This window comes from Triticum dicoccoides, chromosome 3B (genome assembly GCF_002162155.2).
Source record: "Triticum dicoccoides isolate Atlit2015 ecotype Zavitan chromosome 3B, WEW_v2.0, whole genome shotgun sequence".
Taxonomy (NCBI): domain Eukaryota; kingdom Viridiplantae; phylum Streptophyta; class Magnoliopsida; order Poales; family Poaceae; genus Triticum; species Triticum dicoccoides.
Window position 1 is genome coordinate 540,364,523 of NC_041385.1, and position 8,611 is coordinate 540,373,133.

General features: G+C 47.0%; 2 protein-coding genes and 1 long non-coding RNA gene across 5 annotated transcripts in view; 1 reads left to right on the forward strand and 2 right to left on the reverse strand.

Moving 5' to 3' along the window:
* The window catches only part of LOC119276968, a 2,537-nt gene extending 631 nt beyond the window's left edge, over positions 1-1,906 (forward strand). The window contains exon 2 of the long non-coding RNA XR_005136875.1: positions 1,636-1,906. This is a non-coding gene — a long non-coding RNA (uncharacterized LOC119276968). The remainder of the gene's footprint in view (positions 1-1,635) is intronic.
* A 1,896-nt stretch (positions 1,907-3,802) lies between these two features.
* Positions 3,803-5,833, reverse strand: LOC119276966 (putative disease resistance protein RGA3). The gene has a single exon (XM_037558149.1). It carries the CDS (start codon positions 5,522-5,524, stop codon positions 4,052-4,054), a length of 1,473 nt encoding a protein of 490 aa, XP_037414046.1. The 5' UTR covers positions 5,525-5,833; the 3' UTR covers positions 3,803-4,051.
* Positions 5,834-6,602: 769 nt separating this feature from the next.
* Positions 6,603-8,256, reverse strand: LOC119281513. 3 transcript variants are annotated; one of them, XM_037562014.1, is made up of 5 exons: positions 7,797-8,256; positions 7,533-7,637; positions 7,375-7,452; positions 7,143-7,290; positions 6,603-6,722 (listed from the first exon to the last, which is right to left on the reverse strand). In XM_037562014.1, exons 1-5 carry the CDS (start codon positions 8,194-8,196, stop codon positions 6,713-6,715), a joined length of 741 nt encoding a protein of 246 aa, XP_037417911.1. In that variant the 5' UTR covers positions 8,197-8,256; the 3' UTR covers positions 6,603-6,712. The 3 variants fall into 3 exon arrangements, 2 of the variants coding, with proteins under 2 accessions (XP_037417911.1, XP_037417910.1); XM_037562013.1 differs by lacking the exon at positions 6,603-6,722 and having other exon boundaries at positions 7,028-7,290; XR_005138447.1 differs by lacking the exon at positions 6,603-6,722 and having other exon boundaries at positions 7,028-7,452; positions 7,909-8,256.
* Positions 8,257-8,611: the final 355 nt, after the last annotated feature.

The window sequence follows — 8,611 nt, forward strand, 5'->3', positions numbered from 1 at the left end:
GTAGATTATTCTCTAATGGCAGCTCCCCTCTCCTGTGACGCTTAGCATGATGCTTAGTGCTATGGCTTAGTTCTGGTATGCTATCCAAGAACACATGTGTCTGAAGATTGCACATTGTCAACATTGGTCATTGCAGCTCATATTTATACTGTGCTGTGTTCAGGAAGAGGCATATCCATATAATGAAAGTTTACACATATGTACTGTATATGCACATGTTGGATTTTGTTCAGAATTTGTTGATACTTCTAAATATGCATCTCGTACTTCCCCCAAAAAAAGGGGTTCAATGGAGGTTTAGCTTCAAAGCACCTCTCCCGTGGTTTGAACTATATTTGATGAAACGGTCAAGCCCAGTTCTTTTATTTTCGCTGGAGTGCAGAGAGAGTCGGAGCAGAAACACATGAACAGAGTAGATTTTAGTGAGAGGCTGATAAAGCTGAATATTTAGCATGCATATACGGATGTCGTGTGGTGTGTCAAAAAATAGTATGGAATAGATTTCGGCGAGATGATGTTTCAGCCTTAGCTTGAGATACATGAACATCCTATAGTGGCTCTCGTTGCCTCGCGATGTTATAGAGGTATATATGCTTGTGATACAGCCACACATGAACATCCTATAGTGGCTCTCGTTGTCCTGGTGAAATTAGTTCAAAAGTTTATGTTAAGATTTTGTAGTCTGTCCTAACATGTAAGATTATCGGTGCCCAAAATATTAGTATCAGACAACATCAAAGCTTGGAGGTCAAAATGTGGTCAGCTCAAAACCGCGCTTACATCCCTGAACTAATTTAATATATCTAGCAACATGTTCATGTGTCGTTTTAGATTTTTAAATGTCGAATTCACCTGACCAAAATAGTTAGAGAATAGTGTACATATTTCACCGAGAGGTTGAAGGATATCATTCTTGTTTTCACTTTGCATTCATTGTAACTTTCCGCTTGTAAAATAAGACTCTCGTTGTCTGTACCTTCTAATTTGCAACCTTGCAATTGGAGATGTCTTCTTCCAGAGAAAGAAAGGTAGTTGCACTTGTTTGCCGAAAAATATTTTTGTCAATGAATATTTTTGTTAAAATTTTATAAAGGTACCTGATCAAAAAAATATGCAAGCCCAATGTGTTTGCAAATAATATTGCTAGATATTTTTGCCCAGTGGAGTATCTGAACAAAAATTATGAGCTATTTTCAGTCAAATCCCAAGGTTTATATGATTGATGTCTAATATGATTCTGCATTTTGCATGTTAACTTAAGTTTATTTGAACTTTATATGTAAATATTTTTGTTGCCTACTTCTGCCATTGGTTGCCAGTCTCACCATATGAACAGAATGCACTATTGTTTTTTGTACGAGATAAATAATGTTTTATAATCTATTTCATTATTAGTAAGTTAGGATGAGCAACAAAATAGCTGGCGGCTCTGAGAGTTCCAGCATAGAAGCATACTTTAGGTTGTGTTTTTGGATGAATTTGATTCATCTCTATTTTCCTTCTATGTGGTATGTGCAGCACACAGTCAGATGTCATTGTTGATGCATATTCATTCGATTAGATCATGAGTAATAAGATTATGAATGCTTGACACTTGTACAGACCTGTGCTAACTGAATTTTATTTTGTTATTAGGTCTGATCTCTCCCAGCACAAGAAGCTCGATGAGCGCACTAGTAACGGAGGCTTTTCTGTTGTGTACCATCAAGTAGCAAAAGTTGACGCATTTTTTACTCGTAATGCTTGCTGAAACGGCGATTATTTTGGTCCTTCATAATTAGCCTTGCATGAGATGTACCAAAAATGATCCTCTCATGATACGCTACACTTGATAAGATATGTACGTGTGTGTCTCTTCTGTTGTGTTTGGTCTGGGATCGTGCAATTTCAAATGTATGTTTTGTTATGATTTCAAGTGGATAGATTAATGTTCTTGATGGCGATATATGTGCAGTTTTGTGTGTGAACTTAATAGGACAGGGGCACTCGTACAAGTCTGAAACATTTCTTATTTAGGAAAGACAAATTGATTGATATATGAGAGATTTGAGGTGGTTATTGCAAAAGTTATGTTTTATATGTAACTAGTACTAGGGGTTTTCAAGAAATGTACACTGGGAACTCTCCACCTAAGTCTATACCAGTCATCTTCCATCCAACGGCTCAGGTTCATTTTTTCTATTCTTTCACCATAGGCCCTGTTTCTATACTAGTCTCCCCTGATCATCACAAAGCACTACCGGCAAGGCACCCGAGCCATCATTAAGTATGAGAGATCTACATTAAGCTTGTTTGATCCCATGTGGGTCTTATGCTACATTATTTCATGTGACTACGTCGTATGTGAAGCTACATGTTCATGGTGATGGTTTGTATCACGAACGTCGTTTTTATGGCCGACACATTTTGTTCCCGTTATAAGCTTCACGCTTTTCCACCATATGTGCCAGGCCCCGGCCACAATCAACTCCTGTAGACTGACCTAACAAGAATAGGAGATTCCATTGATGGAAGTCTCAAGATTTGTTCAAGAATATCAACGTGGATCTGTCCACCGAAAGAGCTCTATTAACAATTTCATCCAATCCTAAAGCTTGCCAAACTTATGTTGCCCTCTCACAAGTGAAGATCATATGACAGATATCTTCCATTGCAGTACAGTCGAGCGGAGATTGTGCACATCACTTGATGTGCCTGACTGCAAAGACCCTCATACCTGAAATAATGTCGTGGAGAGTTCTCTAAACAAAATAACTATCTTACCAAGTCACGACGAGATAATTAAACACCTTTTCAATGCACTTTTGTGAGCGCTACATAATCAATTATCCAACTCGTGTTAAACTTCTATCTAACTTGCAATGTTGCCAAACACTAGCCATATGAGATTCCTCATAAGTTTAGTATGATAATTAGGCAGCAGCGTATGTCTTGTTATGGTCGTTGTGGCTATTTGAAAATGACGTGGTTTCTAGTGGTAAAATTATATCTCCTATGCAGGTTATCTACAAGTGCGTGCAATGGCTTCAATCGTGATATTCTCTATGCGAGTGAAACAACACCCTTATTTTATGATAATATGTACACGTATGGAGCAGGAGGTCAGACATGTGTTCATCCTACATGGGTGGTAACATAGTTTATGGATATGCCATTCATCCTAATTGTCTTTGGCTACTTTCGGTCCTATTTGACTTAACCGTGTCCCTTTTTTGTTTTTTTTTTTGTGTGTACTGCTATTGATGTATGCTCATTATGTCTTTTATCCTCTTGATGCCATATTTTGAGTTAATAAAAATGTCCTTTATTAAAAAAAAGTAAACTCAAACTTTGCGGTCATTTTGTGAAATATATTCAGGCGGGGGAACTCACCGAATGATTCCCAAAAAATAATCATTTGACTTGTCATGGTGTCTCTGCACCAAGGTTTTGGTTACCGGTCGAAATTTCGAGATTTACCATGGTTACCGCGTATTTCCGTGCCCCTCGGTAAATCCACGTACCAAGCAAAAAATACCAGTTATTTGAATTTTTTGAATTTAAACACTCAATTTATAGTAAAGTACATAGAATCTAATTAATATCATGAGAGTTGGTTTTGGCTTGTTGGTCGGAACCTAGTTCCTGTTTTGAGAGGTCTTTGGTTCAAATGTTCGTTCATTAACTTATTTGAATTCAAAATTCAACTATAAAATTCGTTCGAAATATTCTCGGTATTTTTCGGTATTTCTCGGTAACCGTGGTAACCGCGTTTTCCAGTCCCCCTTGGTAAAAATGCCTCATTCGGTAACCAAAACCTTGCTCTGCACTACAAGACAAACTTAATTGAGATAGACACGCAACGCGCGGCTCGCTAAAATAACTTTTACAACGCCGAAATATTATCTTTTTGCGCGCATAAAAGTACTGACTCCAGCGGTTGCTGCAAAATATTACACGCGCGAGCCGCTACAGCAGGCCCTTGCAAAAACGGCGCGCGAGCAACCATACAAAGCTGAGGAACACTAGCGGACTGGCCAATACACGTGTACAAGTCACAAGGTCAACGGAATCAGACCAGCCGGGAGCTTTTCTTCCTGGCCAGCACATGAGGCACGACGGGCGTCTGCACGGAGCAGCTCATCAGGTAGGTGTAGCAAGGGGGTATCTGGGACCTCCACGCCAGGGCCTCGAACCTCCCGCTGGGCGCCGGCCGCCCGGACAGAACCTCCTGCAGCGTCACCCTGGGCACGTCCGTCTGCGCCGGGCGCGCCTGGTAGCAGCCGTAGGAGACGAAGACCTTGGACGTCCGCGCCAGCCTCCACAGGTAGACGTACCGGTTCTTCCTCAGGAGGTCGTGCGGGTGCTTGCCGAACAGGTGGCGGTGCTTCTCCGTGTACTCCCTCATGTTCCGGAGGATGCTGCGCCAGAACCCGGCGTCCAGGTTGGCCCTCAGCAGGCTGCACGCGATGTTGCCGCCGATGAACGACCCTTTCTCCTCCGCGCATATGTCCATGGCGATGGCGACCAGCCTCGGGTGGTCCTCCGGGTTCGCGCCGCCGAAGGCCAACGTCTTGAAGTAGTGCCAGTAGGCCTCTGGGCTGAGGACCTTGAGCCTGAGCGCGCGCTCTGTGCCCAGCCTCTGGGCCGCTTCCGACCTGCTCGTCACTATGATCCTGCTTCTGCCCCCCTTGCAGAATGCCGAGGAGCGGAGCCTCCTCCACCTCCCCTCGTCTGGAACCTCGTCTTCGCCCAGCTCGACGATCACGAGCGAGGCTTTGTGCGGGTGCGAGGCACGGCCGTGGTGCTTAATCAGGCCATGGTCTCCTGGGTCGCTCAGCTTCTCGTCCTCCAGGTCGTCGCCGCTCATGAGGAGGATCGAAGAGAAGTGGCTGCGCACCCTGTCGTCATGGCAGACATGCTCGACGAGAGTGCTCTTCCCGACCCTGGCCGGACCGACGACGGGGAGCACGCCGACTCCACCCTCCGCTACTCCTTCTCGCAGCAGAAAGCCGATGATCTGCTCCATTTCCTTCTGCCGGCCGAACATGGACCTCTCCAGTAGCAGGTGCGCGCTGTAGGGCTGGCGGCAGACGCGGGGATAGCCCTTGAGGAAGACGACGAACTCCTTCATGTCGGCGATCATGCAGCCGAGCCTGTCGACCACGCGCCGCACCTCCGCGGCGCTGTCCGCGGCACCGAAGCAGAGGCGCTTGGCGGGGTTGAGCCTGGACAACACGGACGAGAGGCGGCACGGAGCCGGCGCGTCGTCGGCAACGGCGTGGCCGCGGCCGCACGTGAGGGCGTCGAGCATGTAGTGGCCGCCGTACATGGCCTCTCTGAGCACGTCGAGCTGCCGAAGCATGGCCTGGTTGGTGATGCGCCGCCCCTCGGCCTCCTCGACGGTGACGCTGGCGCGCAGCAGCGCGAGGTGCAGCTGCTGGACGCTCTCCTCCGCGCTGCCCTGCTGCAGGTACCTCTGGACCAGGAACGACACGGACCTGCCGAGCAGGTCGCTCAGGATCGCAGGCAGGAACATCTCCATGGTCACAGGAGCAGTGATCAAGGTATGGGTGGGGTGGAGTGGACTGTGCAATATTCGGATCAAAGCTGGAGCTTTGCGGTTGCTTTGGTCTTCTGTGCTTGGAATAATCGTCCCGGCCCGTTCCAGGATTTCGGGATACCCTCTCCTCTCCTCCTGGCTTTTGTGCTGCAGGTGTGGCGCCGTGGCGGGAACATACACATCACGCCCATGTTCATGAGCTCTGACCACTCAACAGCGTAATGGAATGGAAGAAAGGAGCATAAGTTTCGCCGTCGGGATGGCGGCTATGCACGTTGGCTCTTTTAATTAGCCATCACATGGGCAGGGTCTGACGCTCAGTCGACGGCGACCTTGCCGGCGCGTACTACTACGTATTACCCATTTGCCCCAGCCCCCAGGCTATCCGCACACATCAGGATCAGGGCATCAGGAGCTTATCCGGCTCTTCCTAGCAAGTTGATATTGCAGTTGCAGGACAAAGAAGAGAAGATGCCGGGCGCGGATGCATGCACATAAGGCGGATTTCACTGTCACCATGTGGTACGCGATTCACTGCAATTTGTCCCGTTTGTCGGGTGTGGTTGGCTTGAGCCTTTGCGTCTTCCTCATCAATCATCATGGCCATATGCTCGAACCAATCCAAGTTTTGCTGCATTATTATTAGTCGGCATCGTCGGACCGGACGAAAGGTCTCTTCTTGCGGCGGTGTGGCTTCTAGACGGACGGCAGGGGAGCATAGCGTGCGAATCCCGGCGCGACGGCGGCCTATTTTTGGCGGCGCTGTCGGTGCATTTCTGCAGGTCCTGTGCTCGTCCGACTGGATCGGGTGCGCTCAGGATTTTTGGCTGTGTTTCTCCACACTGGCGCGATCAGAGAGGGCCCAGCACCAGCAGCAGTGCCGCAGCAATGGCTGTTCTGCCGGCGAGCTCACGGTCACGGCGCAGCAGCGCCGCTCCGGCTGAGGCCCAGTGCTCAGTGCACACAAAACCCGCCAAGAACAAAATAAAAACGGAGACATAGAACGAAGCCAAAATGCCACAGATATACTCCTATATAGTATTTCCAGCAAATGCTTGAGTGCTAGCATACATCACAATCATTAATCACTCTTCACTACTCACACAACTAATTAACATACATTAACTGCAGCTTTTAGACTGCTGAGCAAATGCAGCTTTCACACAGAGATCAAATGCAGCTTTTAGACCGAAAAGTCCATTCTGCACCCGAGCTCATATGCTCCCGCATGAACAGTAAAATCGAAAAAAAATAAAATAAAATTCAAAAAATTTCAAATTTTTTTTGAGACAAATATTGACAAAAGTTCTAAGTGCCTGCAAAAATTCGTCATGAAATCACATTCCTAGAAGGCGTGGCAAAAAAAAAACAAATTCAGTGCTTCAAAATGCGTTTGAAAGTAGCTTTTTCAGAGTACTTTTTTTGTTTTTTTTGCCACGCCTTCTAGGAATGTGATTTCACGACGAATTTTTGCAGGCACTTAGAACTTTTGTCAATGTTTCACTCAAAAAAAATTGGAATTTTTTGAATTTTTTTCGATTTTTTCGATTTTACTGTTCATGTGGGAGCATATGAGCTCGGGTGCAGATTAGCCGCGTCCCTTTTAGACTGCTCTTCTTCCTGCCCGTCCACGGTGTGTTCTGGTTCTCCACCCTCGCCTTTCAGAGCATCCTGACATGAATCCTGACAACAGTGATCTTGCTCTTGGAGGAGTTGGTTCTGGCTGGAAAGCGCCATGGAGTAGTAATCTGAAAGAACACGTCACTGGATTCAGGCAATTCTCAAGCAATGTAATTGTTGATCTCTCAACAGAAGTTTATTCGGGTGTTCACCAAACAGAAGGAGCTGCCTGTGTGTGTATGCCATCCGATATCCACGAGCCGAGCACCAGAATTGAGCAACGAAATTGCCTGTCGGTAATCAACCAATCATGTATGAGGACAAGAAAGGACCTCAGACTCTGTTGCAATCACCGTGGCTACTGGCTAACCATGCAAATCTTGGTTGCTCATCAGGATTTGTGCTTCTAGATGCAAACATCCTGAAAATCTGCCAGTAAGCTTCTTGACGCAAGCACAATCTAACCCAAGAGCTTCTGTTGTTCAACCATTCACATCCCATCAGGCAAATGAACAACCAATTTCCCAAAACAATACATGTGGAAAAGGCTAGCGGCAGATTGGAGGATAGTTCCCCAGAAAAATAACAAACTCCTTCAAGTCAGCAATGGCCTTTTCTAGGGTAGCAATCATACCTTGTAGGTCTTCTATGTTGTTACTACCAAAGGGCACTGCTTTTCTGTAGTTATTGGACGAACGAAGACACTTTGCTGCACTGAACATAGATAATCCAGAGAAGTGACTCACCTCATGCTCGTCCCCTCTCCCTTCTTGAAGGTCTCGACATTTGAAGTTATCAAGCATATAGTGGCCTCTGTGCATCCCTTCTATCAATATCCCCAGCTGCTGGAGCATCTCTCGATTGTTGATAAGCCTTCCCTCGGCCTCCTCAGTGATGGTATGGGCTCTTAGAAGCAACTGATTTAGCCGCTCCAGATTCTTGTCGACGTCTGGAAGCTGCAAGCATTTCTTGATGGCAAAGGATACAGCTCTGTTGACAATATCACCTATGACTGCAGGGACAATCATATCCATTGTGAACCTCCGTCGAAGTTGCCGCGATGAAATGGAATGGTAGCGGAGATACCAAGTGGTGGTGGTCTAATATGCCGGGTTTCCCTAGTCTTTCTTTAATGCCCGAAATCTCAAAAGTGCACGCGCACTTTTTTGCGAGACCGAGCGGCCGGCTGTCAACCACACGATTTCAATCACACGCGTGCATCCCCACTTCAGATGTCATCTGGTCGGGAGCCCACATCGTCATCCCATTCCAGCCAGCCGGCCTGCCCACCATCCACCCCGCTGTCTCGCATCTCCCCAAATTCATCTGGATCCAGTCGCCGTCGGCTCCTCCGAGCGCGGCCCTCTCCGGATCCGCATGACCGCATCCACAAGCCGGCCTCCTCCTCTGGCTCGACCCCGAGATCCCCCACCCGGAACCTTCCCGGCG

Bases quoted from the DNA above. Each gene is read 5' to 3' on its own strand.
- LOC119276966 (XM_037558149.1), bottom strand. From the start codon at position 5,524: ATGGAGATGTTCCTGCCTGCGATCCTGAGCGACCTGCTCGGCAGGTCC.
- LOC119281513 (XM_037562013.1), bottom strand. From the start codon at position 8,196: ATGGATATGATTGTCCCTGCAGTCATAGGTGATATTGTCAACAGAGCT. The intron at 7,638-7,796 runs GTATGATTGCTA...GTTGAACAACAG, and splicing joins CAACATAGAAGACCTACAAG to AAGCTCTTGGGTTAGATTGT. The intron at 7,291-7,374 runs GTGAACACCCGA...GTGTTCTTTCAG, and splicing joins CAGGCAGCTCCTTCTGTTTG to ATTACTACTCCATGGCGCTT.